Source organism: Leptosomus discolor, chromosome 1, assembly GCF_034619465.1.
Source record: "Leptosomus discolor isolate bLepDis1 chromosome 1, bLepDis1.hap2, whole genome shotgun sequence".
NCBI lineage: Eukaryota > Metazoa > Chordata > Aves > Leptosomiformes > Leptosomidae > Leptosomus > Leptosomus discolor.
The window spans coordinates 209214983-209238950 of NC_141391.1; the positions used below are offsets into that span (position 1 = coordinate 209214983).

Sequence of the window (23968 nt, forward strand, 5' to 3'; positions counted from 1 at the left end):
CTTAATCCATACTATTACTTAGTTTAGAATATCTGACTGAAATGCAAGCTTCATTTGCATTTATGTAGATAAATGTTAAATGTTTAACCACACTTAGCTGTTGATCCTTGAAATGTATAATTACACACAAATACATACATGCACAAACACAAATAATAAAAGACCTGAAATATTAATCAACTCACCTGCTGTGCCAAATCACCCTTTTAATTTGTTATTCATAAACAAAAACACCCTTAGACACTGAGCTGTAATCTCTCCTCAGTGACGCTTGTGCAACCCCAGTGTAAGCCAATATAACTAAAGCAAAAAGTCAGTTTTGGACATAATCAAGCAGGATGAACATCAGAAGGATCCATATGTTTTTTGCACAACCACAATATACAAGCAATTTTTAAGTTGTTGAGTTGCTTCTGAAATACGTTCTCTTAGTTTTACAACTGGAGTGTTTCCTTACTGTAAGTTAGCCCTGGGTCTAGAAAATTTTGTCCTAATTGGCAGGGAAAAAACACATGCCTTTGTATTTATTTATTAAAATCTTCACAGGCCATCTGCAAGATAATGCTGCTCAGCTTTCTATCACCTTGAATATAAACATTTCAACAGGAGGTGTTTGTGCTGTTTGAGGCACCTTCTGAACTTTGTTGAGCTTATCTTTTCTTTATAAATGAAACTTTGTTTACCTAAGATTTGAACATTGATTACAGGCCCCTGAGAAATAGGAGGCAGTTTTCGAAACATTGTCAACTATAGTTGGTTCTTGTAAAAAACGCAAGTCCCTCAGAAGGGGAAGAACTTGGAGGTATGGCCTTGTAGGAAAAGTGACCAAGCATCTGCAATGATGCTGGAGTTTCCTTGAAAAGTCTCACCAATGCTAGCAAGGTCTGCTAGTCCCATACCGCACATTTAGAGATGTACAGAAAAACTGTGGGAATGAAAAGTATCATTCCCTTTTCCTTTTCTTTTGTATGGAGGCATTAAAATTAACACTTACAAATGGAGTCTGAAATATAATAGGCCAGCTCTCTTCCTGTTTCAGGAGGTGTTAGTGGTAGCAGAAAAGTCAAATTGCAGGATTGGCATTTTATTCCCATATCAATGACTAAGCATCTGCTCCAAAACCCATTCAGTATATGGCACCCTCCTCTTATCTTTCAGCAGCCTCTGAACTAAGGCCTCAAAATATCAGAAGTATCACTTTTTGTACAGATTAAAAGAAGGGGAATTTTAAAACTACATTTCTGCCTGAAAATGTTTTATTTGTAAATGTTAGAGGTAAAATCTCATATTACTAACTGAAGGCAGCTAGAATAAACCAGAACAACTTGTATATTTACTTCAAGGGCTTTCCGGAACTTTGCGTAAAGATGCGTTCACTGTTTCCTTCTGTATCTTTCCACAGAAAGCAATTCTGCAAACACCAGTACAGTACCTCGTTTTATAGGTCAACAGCAAGATTTTAAAGTCACAATAGCTTTTTTAAAAATTTTGGGTTTTGTGAACGAGGACAATGCCCAGTAATAGTCAAAAAAAAAAAAGCAAATCTCATGTCAGAGTTTCAAAAACAGAAATAAAGAATAAAACCAATAGTGTCTTTATGCTTCTATAAATGCATGGCAGTCCTGCATTTTCAGTACTGCATGAAGTTACAGTCCTGTAACTTAGAAAGCATACAGCACACTGGAAGAGATATATAAAGAAAAGACGATTGTTCTCAGTTTGTTCTAAAATGAGAAACTGGCAGGTAGAAGGTTTAAAACAAAATAAAGAGATGTTCCTCACATGTTACAATTTGTAGGACATGGGATGTTGTGGATACTTGAACGATGTATGGGCTCAAGAAATGCCAGTACTAATTCATCAAAACCAAGACATTGAAAAGCATTAAACACCAAGATTCCACCCTTGGTTCAGGAAATCCCTGAACAACGAGTGCTGGAGCCTGGGAGACTATATCACTAAGCACTGCTGCATGCTCGCTGCCTTATTCTCTTCCACTGGCATCCATTATGGGCTCTTGTGAGAACCGAGATACTGGGCTAAATGAGCCTTTGGTCTGAACAGATTTGACTGTTCTTATGAAATGAGGCAGAGAGAAATTAGGTAATTTAGCCAGGAAATCTATGCCAAAGCAAAATGCCAATGTTCTAGTTCCTGAACCTTGTCCAGTGCCATAAACAAAAGTATATAGTTCTGCCTCAAATCTTAGTAAAGCTAATGGCAACTCAGCTTACTCAGCACATGCAGAGCTATGCACAATGTGCCAAGCAAAATTGGTAAGGATCACTTGTGACGGGGAGAGTGCATCAGCCTTTGTGCCCAGTTAGCCTTTAGTCTCCCTGTGATTCCCAAGGAATATCTCCGATGGGTTCCCAATGCACAGACAAATTGCCACATGCAAATAGCCACTTGTTTTTTATTCATTTGAGTTTTGCAGGAACTAGCAGCAGAAGCAAAAAATCCCTCTCAGATTTCCAGCTCTAAAGCAACTTAATATTAATTAGCTAAGCAATCATATAAATAAAAATTAAAAAGAAATAGGTTGTTTAACTTCGAATAAAGGTCAGATAATGTGTACCACAAAATTTCATAGAGAGAGAGATAAGTTTGGGGGCTTTTTAACTGACTTTTATGATTCATCTACAGTCAGTGGAGATTCACGTGACAATGTTATTCTAAAATGTTCCCATCACATCCAACACTTATTAAAATAATCTAATCTCTTTAAACATATTGGAGGGAAGAAGAGCTGATACGTAATTATCTCTTTCCCTAAATTGTTCTTTGATTTGGTTTCAAGGATCAAAGCTCCACCCAGATTTTGTGTTAATAGCCAGCACAGATGTCACTGGGAGAAACAGAACGGAAGATAGAGGTGGAGGTTGAATTTGAAGATAAATTGAATAAAAACATTAGAAACCACTGGATAAGAAAAGCAAACAAACATCCAACAAGTCCACCTCTGGTTTCATAACTCTTCCTTGATGTGTCATAATATCCTTCCTTTCCCTTTTTAATCATACAGACTTACAGCTGTCTTTTTAAACATTTTTAGACCCAGCTTCAAGTACCTCACTTGATACCATATGTCACACATTTCCTTCTCTTATTGTGAAATGTCTGCAGATAGAACGGTTTAACCTTATTTTCCTGCTCTCTGGATTTTGTCTCTTCATATTCAGAAGTCTCTTTCTATTTTAAACATCATTCATTTTAAGTCATTTTCATCAAATTTTGGTCACAGGTTTTAAATTCTGCACCATTAATCTTCTTAACTAACATAAGTTAAAATCTCATTTATTACAAATTGTACCATGATGAGGATACATGCCTACACAGAGCAACTAAAGGGCAGTAGAATATTCCTGGTAGAAAATTAGTAAGTGTAAGCTGAGAGAGAAAAGAGAAAATGAAGTGAGAATAATGATGCAAAGTAGACCAGACTTGCTCTACCTTACAATGTCCAGATGCTTTTTTTTTTTCTTTCTGATGCACTCCTACCTTTCTATCACTTCTACCTCACCATCACATTAGTTTTTAGCTATTTTTATATCTTTCAGCACGGGGACTTGTTCTACAGTCTTAGATGACAATGAAGAACACCAAATGTTTCTAGTAGACTTACATGTCAAGAGACTGAACGTTAAAATCTAAGTTTAACAGCATACTTAAGTTCATGTTGTGGGTTGTGGTGTTTGTTTTTTTTTTTTTCCTGAGGGCTGCTGTGGATTTTTTTTAAGCTGGATAATAATTTGCCTCAAATCTTGTACAATTAAATTGTATCTGAAACTTCATACTGCTTCCTGAGTTCCCTTCTTGGATTCAATTTGTATAATTTTATTCTTTCTAGTTCAGGGAAATGTAAATCAATATCCAGGAACTTTTCTGAAATGCATTGCTTCTGAGTGACTGCCTTATTTTATTTTATTATTTTTTTTATTTCACGGTCGTGAGCATCCTGGCTATTATGATAGGTGTGAAAGATAAGCACTGTTTCTGAAGATGCATAATTCTCTTCATTGACTAAGGGTAAGGCTGGATAAGTATAACAACTGACTATGTTTAAGATGATTTAAATCAGGTAAAATAACTCCTACTCTTTGAAATTAGGCTGTAATAAGTCTGGAGCGAGTAAATTATCTGATACCATGAAAGAGTAAAATACTGAAAATCTCAGATCCCCCAACATACTTTCCTGTTGCCATATATTCATCTTTCTCACTGCCTTTTTTCCTCCATTTCATGATCCAGTGTTCCCTGGCATTATATAATAAACCCTAAATCTGGCTCTCCTTCCTTTCTATGGTTCTGCCTTTGGAGAACCTATGCAACTGAAAAGCAGTTTGTCCTTTTGAAGCATCTAAATGCAGAAAGACTTCAGATTTGGTTTTACTTTACCTGTATGAGTAATTTCCCCTTAAAACACTGAAATAATTTGCTTAAGTTCCATCTGAATGAGGTTCCGAGAGTGCTTTTCATAAAAGCACCTTAGCGTGCACTTAAATACATAGGTAATTAATGCTCAAATTTGAGATGGGCACATAAAGCCTAATCCTAGCTCTACAGAAATCAAAAAGTAGCCAGTGATCACAGTGCATCAGAGATTTGGCTTTAAAAGCAACTTTAAGAACACATACGCAGCTCCCATATTCTTTTCCTTCGTCTCCAATCGTTCACTGAAATCTCTTGAAAAAATATTGCAATCTCTTTTTAATTAAATAATTTGGAAATTTAGCTATTGCAAATAAATTTAGCATTAAGTTTCATTCCTTCATCTGTATAGTGATAGTGGTAGTTATTCATGCTTATTTTTATAGTTCTGTTCATCTCACCTCTTATCAAATGGCTAGTACATTTAAAATCCTCCTTATAGCAGGCACTGACCTTCATATACAACTTTTATTGCCCTGCTTAACATACTGGCTTCTACTACAACATTGTTTCTACTTTAGGAGGTCTTTGGGTGAATTTTGTTGCAGATTCTCATACCCTTTTTTTTTCAAATTTTACTTCAGTCTTGTCAGCCTGGAGGATTTTCATTACTTTTAAGTGGTTTAGAAGTAGTAGTCCCGAAAGAGAAAAAAGCAGGTAGGGAAGCTTGAACTATTCATTGTGGTAATTTGACTACTGAAAGAAATACCTTTATTTTCTTTTCAGGTAGAAGATCCAAAAAAAGTAATTTTTTAGAACATGTTTGAAAAATGAGAATAAAAGCCCACTTATATTACGGTGTTGTTAACAGACACCAGTCTTATCAGTAATGAATTGGCCTGTAGTACATAAAATTTGGAATTCACGAACATTAGAAATTTTGAAACAAGGTATGCTTATTTGAAATAAGCATTTCTTAGAAATTCTTAGAAACACTTAAAAAGACTGAAGTCCATTAGAAATTATTACATCTTACTATTACCATGAGCATTTTCAGTGTTTATTCTGAGGTACAGTATTCAATTTCCTTTCAACTTTTTTTTCCATTCAAGGCCTTAGGAAAGATTGAGGTGACATGTTTTCTTCAAAAGTTTATTTTTATTGTTTTATACATCCTTCTGTCTTTATTTTCCTCAAAGAAACTGAGAGACGATTACTTTTAATGGCATTTAGATTCTTAAGCACCCCATTGAAAATGAGACTGAAGTTACTAAGCCAGATAAGCACCCGTGAATACGGTGACTTTGATGTCTAATTTACATTCCCCCAGTTAGGTAAATACGTAAATATGAAAATACAAATTCAGGTAGCTAAATTTCAGGAGTAGAGTAGAATTGTTTTCCTGGCATCTTAAGCCCGAAACTAAAGAAAGTACTTAAGCTTGTTTTTAAATATGGTCCCTGTTAAGGCACAACATGTAACCGTGTATTCTCAAATCCACAGAAGTTATTGAAAATGTGGTATTTTCCTGACTCAGGACCAGTGAAAACAAGAAAGCCACCAATGAAAAGAGATTTTTGCTCCAATTTACCTCCTGAAGTACTTTGAATCCTAGTTAATTCCAAAGGATATTACTTTTATCTTTTTGGGAAGTTTTAGAAGGGTTCAGTGTGGATTTGTTTCTGACAATACTGCTTACAACCCAGACCAACAAATAAAAAAGGTGTTGTAGGTGTGAGTTGAAAAACACATAGCTCTTTTTATTTTTTTCCACCAAAAGAATAGTTTTGGACAAGGATTTGATTCCTCTTACTCGCATGGCTAATGTGGCTCATGAGAGTAAGTCATTGCTTCATATGAGTAAGATATCAGGCCTTTTGTAAGTAACTGAAATCTCCAGCTTTTCTTCCTGTCTTCTATTATCTGTTTTAAAGCATTTCCTTATTTATTATCTTTAATACCCCATGAAATATACTAATTGTAAAAATAATATCTAAGTCATTAAGTGTTATCTAAACTACTTGCTGCAACGTCAGCTAAAATAAATCACACATTTTAAGGGATTCTATATCATCCTTCTACAAAAAATAACAGACATTTTCTTTTATTTTCTTTTAGCCCGCTCTTTAAGACTTCTATTTTGTTGTTCTGATATGTGACTGTTTTCATAATGTCAGGAAAGTACCTTGAGTTAAAAAATTTATTGTGCTATAATCTTTGTACAGAGAGATTCAGCATTTCTGTATTAACCATCCTTTACACTACAGTCTTACTATCTCCCTTCAAGGTAATCCTTTTTACAGAGGGTCATGGCTTTTCAATGTCTGGATGAAAACACATTTGTACGAAGAAATAAAAGCCAAATTCACAAACCTACAAATGACAAGCAGAAAGGGCTTGTATTCCAGCTTGCTTTCCTGCAAAATCCTTTGAAAGGCTAAATAACCTTTTCAGTGCAAGCACTAATCTGCAGACTTGTATCACTATGTCTGAATGTAATGAGATTCCAGTAAACACATGCGCTCCATGTCGACACAGTGAGCTCAGGTTGAGAGCAGCTTATTTTCAGCTACTTTCAGGCAGCTAAAACCAGACCTGAAATACTACTTTAACTGAAATAAGAATGCCTGTGCAGGGATTTGCACCACCTTAGTGAGACATTCACTAGTTTGCTTATGGACAAGGCTTAAGTCACGCAGAGAGCTCTTCCACAATCAAAACTTCCACTGCCTTATCCAAAAATTTCCTTTTTTGGCTCACTTTCTTGATTGAGGTCAAAAAAGTCAACTTTTCCCATTACTGCTTTATTTATCCTCACCAATCTTTAAGAGAATACATAAATCTTGTACTCGTGTCTGAATCATTTAGTATTATATTATGCCTGTTGAAGAATATTTGTGACCTTGTTCCATGTCCTAAATTCGGTATGAGTTCCAGCTTTTTGGTTAGGAACCGAAAATCATGATCTAGACTAAACTCCACTGACTTCAAGGGATTTGTTCGTCAGTAAGTATTCCAGGAAAAGACCCTAGTATAGCAGCAGTAGGCTGATGAAGACTTACTCTTTCGTTACTCCCACACTTGAGTAATGAAACTAGATCCCTGTTTCTTATAACAAAAGATGATGAAATGTGTAAACAGAAAGGTTTGCTAAAACAGAATAAAATAAATTGTTATTCAGAAAAAGTAAATTAAGTTAAGCGTCTCAACCAGCTATAATTGAATTTAATATGCCACCATGACTATTGTTGATATACCACCTTCATGATCACTGATGCTCAGCCAAACAGAAAATGAAACTTGGATCAAATAAAGGGAAAACACAACAGCACTGTTGCTCTGCAGTTTTCTGCTGGTTGACACATGGTTTGTATTGTAAGTGCACTCATATCCCTTATGAAACCCTTTGCAAGCTTGTAAATAAAGGTTAGCTACAGAGACTAATGTTGATTTATACAAATGGCAAAATGCTTTCAGGTTTTGTGTTGGTTGCATACTTCAAACAACCTGGAAGTATAGGATGAAATGATTAGAGAGTTAAGCCTTTGAAAAAGTAATCAATGCCATTTGTTTTCTGATTATACATTTACCGGTTCATAATTAAAAAAAAATAAATCATACCTCAGGGCAAAAGAACTCATTGGAAAAGGGTCTTCCTCTCTAAGACTGTTTTTTTTCTAATCCCCCTTCAAAAGCTCTTTCCAGGCCGAATCAATCAGTATATATGCTTTTATTGTGCCCAGGAAGTAAAAAACTGTATTATCTGAGAAGTTGCAGCACAGAAAACTGACCAATTCTTTGAGAATCCTGGTATTAAGATTTTTTTTCTTTTTTTTTTTTACACTTACAAGTTATAACTTTGAGAAGGATTGGCCCTTATGTGTGTAGAGGGTCTTTGAAGGTCATCTAAAGATTATTCAGTGGACTGCTGTTTAGCTTGTCTGGGGATATTTTTTGGCCTGGAGACATGGGATCTTTTTCACATGACAATGACTGAATCTTTCAAGAAATCTGAATTGCACAGAGCAAAACTAATTAAGGCCTCAGCAGAAGACAGAAGCCTGAGGACTGGAGAAGAACCCATAACATTGGTGTCATCCTCAACCAAAATGTGCAGCAGCTTTTGTATATCACTGATAAGATGGTGCGCCTCTGCTAATTATCTCACTCACATAAAAACACTTATCATAGCATAAAAAGGGCAAATTTCTATCAAGAATTCTTAATCTTTCCTTTTCTTTTGCCAATACTTTCCTAGCTGTGTTGTGAGCAAAGATTTCTGGAGCATGAGACAGATTTTTTTTTCCTTTTTTTTTCTGTTTTGTCAAAAGACATGATCAGGCAAAACATTTAAATAAGGGTAAACATAAGGTATGTGAATAATGTCGTTGCCTGGAGCAAGGCCAATGTTTCAGGAGGACAGCAGAGATCTGAACTTTACACCTTCTTGCTTACATATGAAAAGGTTTCAGACGAATGACCTATTTATCTAGTGAATTTTTTATCTTTAAACAAAGACAAAAGCAGAATATACTGTGTATTTGTCAGTGCCAGTTCGTATCATGCTAGCAAATTATTTTTTAAGTCAAAATCTAAGAAATGATATTTCAATCCAGCATGGAAATTATGGGGAAAAAATACATTTCTCTCATTTCTATAGTGCTCCACTCTGTCTCTGGTGTTGCCCATGTCGTATTCCCACTTGAATGGGTGATGAGGAACGTTTATATCCACATCAAGCTGCTTGCTCAATTTTCCTGGTGTGGTTTATATTAAATACAGAAGAAGGCAGCAAGATAGTAATCCCTGAAAGTATCTTTCCGATGAGTCAGACTGAGCTGTTAGCAAAACTCTAGTTACTCCTTACCAGGCTTTTAACCCCATGTAGCGCAGAGGTGTGAAAAGGATCAAGTGAATTTTAATACTTCTCTCATCCTGAGCAGTGCTACTGGAGCTTTGCACTCCTGCAGCACATGGAATGCAACCGTGATAATTTTGACATTCCATTTCTGTTCAGCAATTTTGTCACTGTTCTTTTTAATCCAATAGCATAAGCATTGTTTCACATATAAGAACAACAAAGATTGGTTTATGTTTAAAAACAAATGTGCATATCTTCAAGTCCTCATCTTTCTGCCACCAGCCATATTATACTTTTATATGCCAGTTATTCTGCACATAACATAGATTACTACAAGGCTGATATTTAATTTGCTTAATTAATTTCATTGTGAAGGCATGTTTGAAGCCACATTACTGAAGGATTCCTCCAAGGGAACCATTTAACAGCTAAGTAACCTTTAATTACTTTGCTGTAATGATACACATCTAAGACAGATATTGTTATATGTGACATCTGAGCACTTTAACCTAAAGGTAGTTATTAGCACTCCCATGCAAGATTCATTATGGATCATATTTCATTAATGGAGAGTATTGTGTTCTCATCTGATTATGTACTTGCGAATGTTGATTAACATATCTCCCTGAGTGTGACCATGTTGCAACTCAGAGGAATCCATAGATTTTCATAAATCAGGCAGCATTTCTTAAGTAAATTATATGCAAACATATAAAAGAAAAGTTATATGACAGCTCTTCAGATCTGTTTGAGACACACACTAAATAGAAAAAGGTTTGCTTATGGCTGGACAATGTATATAATTTTGATTAACCATGTAATATTTAAAACGAAAGGATTAAATGCAAATTAATGCCGCGCTGCAAGAATCACTAGTTGTGATTTATATCACTACAGGTGAGAAGACAGTCCAGACTTGTAGATGGCTGCAAATGTACACAAATTAGAATAGATTAGACGACATAGCAAGTCACCGCCAATTCTGATAGGCATGAATTCATCATGATACATATATCCATTCTGCATAACACCTCTTTTTATCTAAGTTTTCCAGTGGTGACTAGTTTTTCATCCAATATGTTTCTCACATTCTTTTCTGACTTACTGAGCTAAACAAAAACCACACTTTTAAAAACAAAGTTTTCTTCTGGGAATAAATAAAAATAACCATATGTGAATTGTCTACAGCAAATAATACAGAAGCTGAAGAGAAAGAAAAAAGCAGGTATGAGCTTGTCTTTCCTTGAGTTCCCAAGTAATGGTGGAAAGTTACTCACCCTTTTCCAATAGAATGAGTTATTTAGGAAATAACTAATTTACTCAAAGTCCACAGAGGCATGAACGAGTCGGAGTCATGTATTTCATCTGAGTCAGGTCATACTCACTAAATTATTTGTCTTACATAAGTGAGAGAGAAGTGAAGGAAGGAACAGAGGGGCACAGTACATTCCCCTCACAGGAATGGTATTTGAGGAAAGATACAGAGATTCTGTATGGTTCATGCTCAGGAGCTCAAAGAGGAGCCAGCATATTTCCAAACAGACTTACCGAGTGCCACAAACAGAAAGCAAGTTGTTACAAACTATCTAAGCTAGAACTGAGAATGAATGGAAAAGTAAATATTTTTTCCCCAACTGACTTCAAGTGGTTTTATTCTTAGATTTTGAGGACACAAAGAGTTGCTGTGATTGCTTAGTCTGATTTCCAGCATCACACAAGCAGTAGGCATATGGGACAAGCACAAATATTTAAAACATTGCCTGTTTCAATACTATTAATCTCCCACAGACTTTCAGCAGTAAATTGATTAACTCTTCATGGCAAAAGATATATGGACTAATGTTTAAGGAAGATAATTATTTATGCCTATGCACTGCTCTCGTGTCTGTTGTTTTTAGATAATTTTATGCACAGTGCCATGTTCTTTCCGTTCACAACATACAATCTCTGTCTAAGCCATGACCCATTCCTAAAACTGGATTTTCTTCCTGCTGACAGGTACTATTGCACTAATCAAGCATACATTGCCATACTGTATTGTTCAAATAAGGATGAAAGATTTTCTTTCCTGTCAGACTTTTAAGAGCTTGAAATACCTGATTGTTAATCTATCTGTGTCATCTTATGCCAGCAAAATATGTAATGCAAAAAGATGAAAGGTTGTATACTGATAAAAAAAACATTTTCTTTATCCTTTGTAAAGGTATTCAGCATAGTTAGAAAGTGTCAGAATGGTTAAACTGTATCTGGTCTTGTTTTGCAGAGATCCTACCTCTTGCAGCCAACTTCTCTATGTGTATGGCATATATGGGATTAATTCTTATTCACTTTCTTACATGGTTTAGTAACTTCTCTCCTTAAGAGGTAAAGTGCTAATTACTAATCAAAGCACCAATATTTAGCATTATTTTCTTGCTGAACTATGGGATAGTGGAATTTTGTGATTTGAACAAACTTAGGTAGTAAATCTGGGACACTTTGTATAACACAAGGCAGAGAAGAAACTCAGTTTCAAAATCTTGTAAAGACAAGGAGGCATCTGGAAAGTATTATGAAAGCTTTTCCACATAATTATGAGTCTGTACATAAAAATGGGGATGGTCAAGCTAGCAGGAGAAGAACAATTATTTCCTGTTCCACCAGGCAACTGCTGGACATACCTATGTACTGTTGTTTACTCACAGAAATAGTAGCTTCACCTGCAGTTGCTCTGCTTTTTATCAAAGGAGAAGTAAGATTTAATTATTGCGGAGAAGCCAGTTTTGTCTTACCAAATGCAGCTGTTGACGAAAGAAAGAGATGTATAAGGAGCTTGGAAGCACACCAAGGAGGCCTTCCATTGTGGAAAGTGACTTTTTTCTTTCCTGAATGTATTTGAAAGATTGCTTTTAAATTCATAAGTGTTCTTATCCTTCCTTTGGGGAAATGCCCCTTCTCTGGGAATTCTGAATGAGTGAGACTCTTACAGCCAGAAGCAACATCGGGAGGCGGTTTTGAGAAGAAGCTCAGGCATGAGCCTCTCCATCATTGCTGAGCAGCCTTCACCATGGCCACACGCAGCCTCCCTGGGCCCCTTCCTGGGACTAACAGCAGGCCAGTCACCACACTGATGTACCATTAAGTTCACACAACATGAACTTGCAGAAACTATAAATATTAAGTTGGTCCGAAAGCATGGAAATAGGCATTGTTTTCAGACTTGTATGTAACTTCTGAGAGCTAAATATATCCTACAGCCTTTAAAAATCACGCCTGAAAGGCACTTCACAACACGTTAGCTCTCGTAAAATTTTAAACAAAGACCAGTGAAGTTAGTTAATGTCAGTAGAGTCTTGGTTAGGTCCTCATGTCTGAATATTTAATATAACTGGTTAGTTTGCTTTTCTGCATTTCACAGCCCTGAGGTCTGTATGTGGAGCATCACCCACAGCTAAAACCTGCTGCATCGTGACCTTGGTTGTTTAAAGACTATTTGACAAAATGTTTGTACTGAGCTAGAAACACAATACAGTCACTTCCTTTAACAGCAGAAATCACACTTAAAATGTGATTCTTCTTCATGAGGCCAGCCCCTGTCAATTGGAGTCTTGTGACATGGATCCCACAATGAATAATGTTGCTTTGATGCCGACCTACCCAAATCTGAGCTCGGTAACTCCTTCTTTCAGTTTTGCTTCCTCCTGCGCCTCTAAATCAAGAAATAATTCTATTTATAAGTCATTTCCTCAATTAAGTCAGTCTATACTATAGGCTGGCTTTCCATTATTTTTATTACATTGGTTTCCCAACAGATGGTGGTTTGTTATTTTATTTTTTTCTCCCCCATGTTGGTCGAGAGATCAAAGCATTCAGCCATATTTGTCTTTTGTTTCGGGAGGTGTGTGGATGAAATTTTGCATATGTTGCACGACTGCAAAGTTGAGTTAATGTTTTCAATTGTTACTCTAACAAGAGGCAAATGCTGAACTTCTGTGCTACTAAAAACATTATGGGCTCTGGTGATGAACAAGCATAATATTCCCACCCAGAAAATTGGATCAACATCTTAATATGATTGCCATCTCTCTTAGAAGTACAATCTAGGTCTGTAATGAATTAGAAAAACTGTATCATCTCATGGTAAAGTAAGGTAATCATGTGCCAGTGGGAATATTTACATTGTGGAAATAAATAATTCATCATAACATCGTTTAAATGAAAGGAGAAAAAACGAAGACCCAAATGCAAACAGTGGGTGTATTTTCAGTTCCTCTGGTAGCCATCGCTAAAATCAGTTTTCTTAAAGCAGACACAAAACTCTGAGTCACCACTCTAACAATGATAGAAATTAATGTAATTTCTGTGACTGTACAAATGAAGAGCGAACATCAGTCTTAGTTACAGCAGTATAAGTCTTAGAGAACTCCACTGAAGACAAGTAGTACTAGGAAAAAACACCCCAGATGTTAAAAAAAAAAAAAAAAATTAAACCCAGATCCTAAGAGTGTCTTTAACTTGAATTGCTCATTATCTGAGCATATTCAAAGTTATCTGTGGTTTTAAGACATAGACTCACAAAGCAAGACATTGCATATCTTATAAGTGAAAATCCACTCAACAGTTCTGCACGTGCGCACATGTACACTCCACTAAACCAAGTTTACTTCCATGGAGGTCTCTTTCTATCTCACTCTTTTTTTCTCCCCTCCAGAAGCATAAACAAAAGTTTTCCCACAGTTCTGAGACTCATTTCTTTGAATCTAATGAATATGTCGACTGGCTTTAGTTTCTTATTCATGCAAGTCATTCAGCTGTGGCATACTGTATACAGTTCTCCACTATAATCAACCAGCATTTCTCAGCCACAGAAGGCAAAAGCCATGTATGGTGAGGGAACAATGGTCTTCTCAGTTATCTCAGTGGAAGCATGCTAGCACATAGATTCCTCTCATTGGGAGGCAGCGGGTCAAATTTGAGACTATCGTTCACACTGGACTCTTATTGCACTGAGAAAAGTTTAAAAAATTTTGTGTTAACTGTTACTTTGTATGAGTTGGCTTTTTCAACGGTGGAGGAAAATATACAGGATCTTCCTACTATTAAGCTGATTTTGTGTCATTGCATGTCTCTAGTGATCAGACCATGGAAATACTGGTGCTCTCTACAGAACATATCCTTACCGGTTCTCTCACATTTCAAAGAAGTTTTCAATTAAAACGAAACTGCAGAGTGCTGGAGCATCACCTGCAGAGTGACTTTCATTTACATTTTCTTTAAAACTTATGTATAAAGTAGTATTAAAATAATAAGGTTCTGGAGTAGATTTTTTTTTTTTTGGTAGTTAAGAATAAACTAGAAGGTTTGCCATAACAATTTGTATCTATTTATCAAGTCTTAAACAAAAGTTAGCTGCTGAATAGCTGAACTGATCAGACTTGAATAATAATAGGGGTTCCATTAGTGGTTTCTGCTGTGCAACAAATGGCTCTTGCAGTTGTAAATTCCATGTCTTTGTTCTGTTTCTCATCATATCTTATACCTCTCCCCTGTATGACTTACTAAAGAACTGTGCTTCCATTTTACCTAAACCATTTAAGTCTGTAGACTGAGGAATAAAGGTGAAGAAATGAAATAGCCAACCGTGCTGTTTTGGCTTGTGATAGTTTAGAACATGATTTCATTTCCTGCATGTAAATGTTCAACTTGTAAATCTCAGAGTGAACCTCAGACATAATTACTGACTTTCTGTCACTTTAGACATAAATAGATTCCAAATCGCTTAGGTGTAATTATGAAATATGCAAGGGCAGGACTGAATGCATTAAATGACAGCTGAAAACCGACGATGTTCACATTTCCTGTCAATGACTAAAGCATGACCCCTTTGCTAAATACTTTCTCCCAAAAAATGATATTTGTACTGCATCTGAATTTTAAGATACTCAGCCAGATCCTTTACATGCATATGATTTGGAATAGTCTTATTCTTACAAATATAACTTTACGTTGGTAAATGGAAGATCAAATGGATTGGCTAGTTGTCAAATATTCAGGTGTCATAAAAGCACATCCTTTTTAATTGAATATGTCAGAATAATGAACACTAGCTGCAAATTTAAATTATTATACTTTTAACTGTGTGGTTTATATCAAAAGATTAATATGCATTATAATTTGTATTAGGGAATTAGTTCCTATCTTGTTAAAAGAAAATACTTGGAAAAAAATATTTCAAAATTTTTCTCTTCAGTGTCTTACTTTGCTGAGAATGAAATATCCATAGTAGCTGTGTGGACTTTCTCACAAGGGTAGGAAAGATGTCAGCCATTGCTGCACTATTCAGCTGAGAGAAGTTTACCTCATATCAGTTTAACCTATTCCAACAGCTAAATTAACGCATAAAGCCTAACAGTCCTAATTTAAATCTGCTCTAGAAATAAATTTTTACTGGAACTATATTTTGCTTCGGGGTGACAGGATGAAGTTTTGAAAAATCTGAATTTTCCTGGTTTAACTTCTCTTTTAAAGAACCAAATGTTCAAAATACAGCTAAAGTCAAAGGAGATCTGCAGGGTATTCAAAGTCAGGCCTTCATAAATAATAACATTTAACCATGAACCTGATTAATATTTGTTTATAAAGGGGTTTATGGAGTTTTTCAAAAAGTCTTAAATGGGAATCAACTTACCTCTTTATTGTGACATTCTACCTCTGTAATCACAAGATAATGCCACATAGCAAGACGTGCCATTTGGGCCACGGCACTTGGCTTGTAAAAAATACATACTTCTGCGTGATGGTGCTTAAAAATGTGTAGAGCTTCCAAGAACACATCCTGGTTCCCTTACAGAAATATTTGTCAGACCCTACCAGAACAACTGGCTCACTTAGGTTGTCTTATAAGAAAGCACTGTCATGCTCTCTGTCCCTTCCCTGTACTCCTATTGTGAATATTGTCTTCGGGTCATTGGAAAGTTCCCGTAGCATATCCCTTCCCAACCAACGTCATAGTGAATTGTGGCTTGGAAAAAGAATTATATGCTATATATAGCTACATACAACTGTATATAAGACTTACAAAATGCTAGGAAGGTTATAGCTATGCCAAAATTTATTCTTTTTCACAAGTAGAGGTAAATTGTACGTGTGTGAAAAGTCTGATATTATGCAAAGAGTTTTCACACAGGGTAGCCTAAGGGACTGGAAATCAATGTCATGTGGAGGAGCAGAAGTGATGCTTTGCGGACCCAGCCTCCAGAGGAATCGAACCCCTTTATTTTGTGATTTTGGCCACTGACCCTGCGAGATGCCTGGACAGATGTGTCTGACTGGGTCAGACAGTCAGACAGGACTGACTATCCTCTTATCTGCCATCCTCCACAGACAAGAACATCAGTACAGCAAAAAGGTCCAGTACCTGGAATTTCCCAATATAGCAGAAATCATTATCCTGATTTTTATGAAACAAGGTGAAGCATATCAGCCTTTAAACATCTAAGACATGTTGTCTTTTTTCCCTTGGCAAAACTACCCAGGCGATTGAAAGAAATTCTCTAAAAGGTACTTACACTGCTAGAGAGCTGGCTTTTCAGTTTTATTTTCATATACTATAGTAACAGGATATCTAGTGGTTTGAAAGGTTAAAGCATGTCTAAACTAAAATAGGCTGTTACAATCTGTAAACCAGATCTTTTATTGGCATTTCTCTGTGATTATAGTGATGTTTAGAACTAGTATGTCATAAATAATAGTTCTACCACACAATTGTTATATCACAAATAAGAATCATCCTTTAACACTATCCTTTTCCTTCTTATTTTCTTTAAAGGTTTGATAAGCATATAAATGCCATATAAAGGTATAATTAATTAGATGGAAAGAAAATTAGCCTGAGGTGATTCTTAACTTAAAAAATCATTTGCTCAAATATTTCTCTTAAAAACCACAGGTCAGAATCTTAACTGATGTAAACTGACACAGCTCTGCTGTCTTCAATGAAGTTAGGCCAATTTATGCCACATCTGCTACTACTGAAGTCAATGTTTCACCCTGAATTTTATGTTAGATAATGAAACACAACATGTTTTCTACCAGCAGTAGCACTGGTCCTTCAAGTAATGTGCTCCTTCAAACTCATTCTCTTAGGAAAAAACTGCTTTTGCATCACTATATACTTACACGTAATACATACAGACATTTATACAGACAGACAAAAAAGACAGACGCATAAATGTATCAGAACAGGATGTCCATTACTTAAAAAATGCACTCTAGACCTCTTCTAATGTGAAGTACAGAAGGCATAAAAAAAAGTGGAAAGTATAATTCAGCAAAATTTTATGAGTTAAACCAAAGATTTTTAAAATGCACAGAGTCCGGAAAAGCAAATACGTTACAGGTGGTAGCGTTATATAACTTCATATGCAATAACTTAATGTTTTATGTACATCATAAATCTGAACTAAACTTAGAGCTTCTTTATTGATTAAGAATGAGAAATAACTTGCAAGTAAAGTGATCCCAGATCTTTTAAGTTCATCTAGTTAAAAATTAGTTTTAATCTGTTGGACAATGACAAGAAATTTAGAATTAGGGGACAATAAAAGAAGCAGTGTTAGTTTTTTCAGACAGTGTCTATTGATTGACTTCTGTTGAAGAAACCCTAATGTATTCCTGCTGAGGATCTGGCAAACAAGTTTGTACAGCTCTTGCAATGCCTGTCTGAACGTTAAAAAATAGATTCTATAGGGCATTCCCTACACCTCCACCTGTATGTAGGGGTTAAGTAAATGGAAAATCCTGTTCTTTCCTAACTAGGACTGTTCCCTGCTGGTTCACACAAACTACCCCAAAGGGAGCCCTGGGGAAAGGGAGCAGGGCTCCTTCCCCCTTCTCAGGCACGAACAGGCAGGTGCATTCTGCATCCTGTTGTGATTTTCCAGTGGGTTTAATGCACCTCTGTGTCTCCCGGCTGCTGGATTTGTTCCTTTCAAGCACAGATCTGACTTATGTAATTTCGCAACCATTAAGTACAACATTCCTACGCATCCAACCCTGTTTCCTCAGAAGTCAGTGGGAGCAGAACATAGCTTTACTAATTACTTTCTTGTTTTGTCTGGTAATTGGTTTCTTGTATTATATTGCGTTATGTGGAGAGAATGCCACATGTTGCCTAACCCTGGATCCCTGAAGTTGGTGCAGGTGTCTGTCTTAGGTCATCTCACCTATATATGTGTATATAGACATGTACATAGGAGCCAGTTTGCCCCATTCAGTGAAAGTACAAATATATAGCCTCTCCAATGGATGATCTCAAGCTTTAAATTAGGCTCTCCTCAGGTATTTTCTGCAGATACACATGCTACATTCTCTCTAAATATGTTCTTTCCTGCTTACTCATGGCTTATGTGCTTAAAGTCTCTTCAAACATTAACTTTATTCTTCTCTCTAGATATTGTGGTTATTCACTTACACATCTGGAATGGATTTAAACGAAGATTAGTCTGCTTTACTCCTTAGACTGCGGTGTAATTCACAACATATTAGGTTGTATACATTTGCGCAGATCATTTTTAATCAGATGCACAGCATGCTGTTCATATCCTTTTACCTTTTTATTATTGTTTCTGATACTGTACTTCATCAAACTCAATTAGACCTGCCTAGTTTCATCACTAGAAATGGTTTTCTTCAAGTATGAAATGGGGCTGCGATACGCTGCTTCATATGAAAGAGATACTCAACAGATACAACGATTCATATTCCCATTACTTTATGACTGTCACAAAAAGTAATTTATTTGCTTTCCTCACTCATAAAAATTGTACCATATTCCAGCCTCCTGCACCCTACTCCTATTGTTTCCAGTGTCTCCTTTATCGCTTGCCACTCTTTTCTTTAAATTTCACTTCTCCATCTTCTTCAGTTTGTCACACACTAACTTCCTCTCCTCCATCAGATTCAGGCAGGTGGCTTATATTGAGAGCTCACATAAACAAGCAATCTTACTACACAGTAGGTACATTCCCTGACTATTCCCCTAATCAGTTCACATTTACCTCTCTAAGTGCTTGAAAAATAAATAAGCAGATGGTGAAGTCAGTTAATTTTCCACAAGTGTTGTGGCAGAATATAAATCTTCAGGAAATGTTTTAGATGGCAATTTTTTAACTCAAAATCAACCGCTTGCCTTCGCTTATACTTTTTACCTTTTTTAGTATGCTAGGGAGGTATAAACTTTACATGATACAGAAGCTGTGGCCCTTTGACACGTCCAGTGCTGCTGTCTGACACGACAACATAAACCATCTGGCTCTCACAGATGCAGTGTGCAGGGGTGAGGGGGTTAATATTGTATCCCCCCCATTGATGGTGTCTCTAATAGCTGCTGTCAATCAAGCACCCTCCTCTTTCCTGGCCTCAGGAGGAGATGCACATTTGAAATTCCAGGCTAGGTGGGATAGGAAAGGAAGGAGCAGGCTTTACCTGAGAGACAGAGACAGGTCAGATTATTTTCATTGCAAACCTAAAAATTCATTTATTTGTCTGATTCTCACCTTTGCAAGGGACAGGGCCCAGGCTGACTGTCAGATATGTCAAAGCCTGAGAAGAGGTAGGTGCTGTTGCATCCTGCCTGCCCCATGTTCTCTGAGAGTGGGCAGGCCTGGGCTGAGAAGGCAGTGAGCCCTCCTGTAACAGCGTCCAGGGATACAGACACTCGTGCCACTGGAAGGACAGGTGAAGATGACTTCACTCACAGCTTAAGGAAATCAAGAGCTAACAGTGTCCGAGGCAGTTCAGGGAAACATACTCCTGACTTCCCTGGTTTACAAAGGTGAAACCAAGGGTCACGAGAATGATTCAGGCATAGAGGGACTAACAGACTTCTTACATATATAAATGGAAAAAAATAAATTTGTATTTTGTTTATAGTTAGACACTGCTAAAAAGAAGCTAAACAAACATCCTTTTTCACCTCCAGGGCCAAATACATCATTGACTCCATGCTTTCAAAATCCAGAACATTAAACCAAGGTTGGATTTGGCCTCTCATCTCTGATCATCCTTTCTATAAATCCTTGATAAAGCGTGTGTTAGTTTTATGGTACAGTCATAAACCAGCCAAATGTGGAAGTAAATGACCTCATACTAGCTATCTCTCTGCAGATAGATTCACTTGGCAGATAGCCAAGAATTGATTGACACACATCTTACGGAACTAGAGTTAATTAATATGTCTACCAATTCCCAAATGGATCTCAGGAAGCAGAGAATCTGTTTAATGCAGTAAGCAATGACATACTGTGTGTGGTCAAGAGACAATCACTAATTGCCAAGAATGCATTCTGGAATAAAGCATTAAAGAATATGAAAAAACCCTTTCTATTTTGCAGCTCCTTTTTTCCTTCAAAACCTTAGGCTTTGAACATTTTAAGGACTCATGTTTCAAATATCAAAAGACATTTTTATAGTGAAAAATGGTTCCCAGACTATAAAGACAGCACTCAAAAGATCTGTTAATTTTTTCTACAAGAAGATATTCTGATTTTTAAATAACTGAGTCCTCATTCATTTAACAATGATGTCTTTATTTTTGGGGAAATCTGCAAACCTGAATTGCAAAACCATAAGGTAACTTAAAAGAGCCGTTCTTTGAAGATCACAGAAGCTGCAAGTAACACAACTATGGATTCACCAGTAAAACATATCCATAAATTAGTGACTGCTGAAAACACATCAAAAGTCTGGTTGCTAAACTGAAACAGTCCATAGAGAAATACTCAGGTGAGCCAGACTGAAAACAAAGTAAGGTGAACTAATTTATGTTACATACTCCTCTTAACAGAAAAATAGAAGATCGGCTTTTCTGGAGAGAACAAGTATTGAAATGGAGCACAGAGACATTCTAGCCAAATCTTCAGCTAGGGAAACCAGCATAGGCCCATTGCTTTCTGTGAGAGATACTGCTTTTCATCAGGGAAGATCACGCTTATTTATTTAGTTATGACAATCACTGACAACACAGTACAAGAGCTACTGCAAGATTTCTGCAACACTAAGCAAAAGTCATTAGGCTACAGATTAAAAAAAATGGGGCAAAGAGAGAGGAAAAGTGATTTATTTTTCTCTAAAAAGTAAGGAAACAAAACCTAGGTCATATATGAAAAACCATCAGTGTGTTAAGACAAATCTGAGAAGTGGGATTTATGAATGTCTGTCACTATTTTAATTCTCAGCTGGGAGAAAACTGCCTCGCTGTCAGGCTGTACTGACTGGTAGGAGACTAAAGGACAGAGTTGGCCCCAGAATAAACACACAGGCTGAAATAACCCTCTCATAGCTGGTATCTGTCCCAACCAAAAAAAGAGAGTGCTTTTAACTTCATGAACCAGGCAGAATGGGTTTACTCATATTTATTTAAGCCCCTGAGGGAAAAGATGCTGTGTAGGAGAGAAAAGTACAGAATCTGCTGTGATTTATCAATCAGCACGTCAGCACCTGATTCAGGAGCAGGTCTTACCAGATCCACTCACCGAGCCACAGAAACTAGTGACAGTGCATTTTGGCAGGAAGAGATCATGGTTAAACACCAATAAAGATTAAAAAGAGGAAAAAGAAAAATATTGTTTTAAGATAGTTTACCTCAGGGTGACTTCCAACTTCAATATAGGTGCAGACTGGATGAAAAGCCCCTGTTCCACAAGCGTACAAGTGGGTTTGGTTGTAAGCCTTAAGCACCTTGATGAAATTAGCACATTCTCTCTGCAAAGAAAAGGGAGAATTAACAGAGTTAATTCAGTGATTATGACTAATGGGAGCTGTTCTGCGTTAGGGATGTATGGCTGAATGAACAGATTTTAAATGTGATCATTTCATGCTGTTTACAAGAATGTTTATTGCTAAGCATTTAATAAATAGCCTGATTTAGATTCTCATTTAAATATCTTTGGTTGTCATTTAATAAAGCATCCACCCCTGAAGAAATGATTACACAAAAAAATTTCCTAATTTTTGTTTCAGACATGCTTCATCTTTTTAATTTATGCTATTGCTATGTTTGTAAGACAAAACCCATTTATAGAAATGTGTCAGAATGAAATAATGAAGACAAATGGACCAACTGTTTGCTTGTATTCAATTAAGTAACAATTAGAAGAAAGATGGACCAGATGGAAGGAGCTGATGAAAAACGAATCATTGATATAACATTTCTAACAATAATATGAATGCTGCCTCACTCCCATTATCAGTGTTTAGGGGACGGTTTTACAAAGATGAATACCTCTAAACTTTAATACAATTATTTACAGCCCCTAGAATGTAAAATTAGCAAGACTTGAACTTTACATTTTCTACCTAATAAAATTTTCCATCATGAGTAATTCTAGTTCTCCGCAACTAAAAACTTAATAGCAATACTTAAAGTTCCTAGTACAAACATTATCTGTTACCTGTTAACAAAAATGTGATTATTAATACCTAATGTTATTAAATGGAAATGTCTAACCTGATAGTCAAGATGCCAACTTTTTCCGTTTATTTAATATTTTTTTTTCAATCAGGTCTAACAATGAAAAATGTCAATGCCTGCATATCAGTCTGCTGACACAATTACAAATAACAGATTTCAAATAGAACAAAAATAAGAACATTGAAATAAAATAACCATTTCCAGTAAAGTTTGTGTTTAAAAATAATATTTTCTATGCATATTTGCTGGCTTTTTTGGTACAGTACTTAGCTGTACCTCTCCAAGTGGACCAGGGCCCATGGGAACACCACCTGAGCTACTGACTCCACAGAAATCCCATTGACTGGCATCATCCATCTCTGTAACTTGCTTGCTAATTAAACCAGATACTCTCAAACCCAAAATAATGGCTCTGCCAGGAAAATGCATGTGCAATTTGAGGCATGCCTCAGGCCACCGCAGGGAAAAGCAACAAACTTACACAGATAAAATACTGATTCCCTGCCTTACACAAAGGACTGTACCGAACGTTGCTCTTCCAATTTTATTGTTTATTTGCATAACAGATAATGTCAATGTATTAAAAGGAGCACCCAGAGAAAAGCATACAGAATCTTACTACGTCCTTGGCTTACTGCTGAGAACTTAAGTTATCTTTCCAACTGAGATGGAAGAGAAAACATAGAGATAGTTAAGGTAATCCAACAGGAAATTGAAAGAAATGGAGATGGATGTTACTAGGGGGCTCTCTTAGTTCTTTCCATTCCGACATTTCTTAATAAAAACATATACAATTTCTGGTGCATACATATTCTTCCTCCCACACATGTATAAACATGAACATATAATTATTATATATATATATGTATTCACAGACTGCTTTCCACTGTCACAGTGGTAGAGTACTAAGAAAATACCTGGCATAAATAATCAAAATTACAATGTATGTTTAGATATTTTTCTTAATGCTGCTGTGCTTTGCTGTTTTTAATAAAAGAAATATGGAAAATCCATGAAAGTGTGTTAATAGTTCAATGCCTGCAAGAGCAAAAATAGGTAAGTAGTACAAATTCATGTAACATTAGAAATTAACAAAATTTAAATAGATACTTTCTTAAATTCCAATATTCTGTGTTTCTGATGGAGTATCTGACTTTGACGCTACATAATTTCAAACAGACCACTGATTTGTGCATTATTAAAAAATTCAGAATTTTCTCACTTAGAGTTGTATCTGGCCAAATTTGATCCCACCACAGTTTCAGTAGGACTGTGCTTCGCCTTGT

The 23968-nt window shown here is 36.2% G+C and overlaps 1 protein-coding gene across 1 annotated transcript in view; it reads right to left on the reverse strand.

Annotated features, from left to right (window-relative positions):
* SEMA3A (semaphorin 3A) overlaps nucleotides 1–23968 on the reverse strand; it is a 171791-nt gene that overhangs the window by 76553 nt on the left and 71270 nt on the right. The window contains exon 5 of the mRNA XM_086474513.1: nucleotides 21854–21973. Within this exon, the coding sequence (XP_086330639.1) occupies nucleotides 21854–21973 (120 nt within the window). The remainder of the gene's footprint in view (nucleotides 1–21853; nucleotides 21974–23968) is intronic.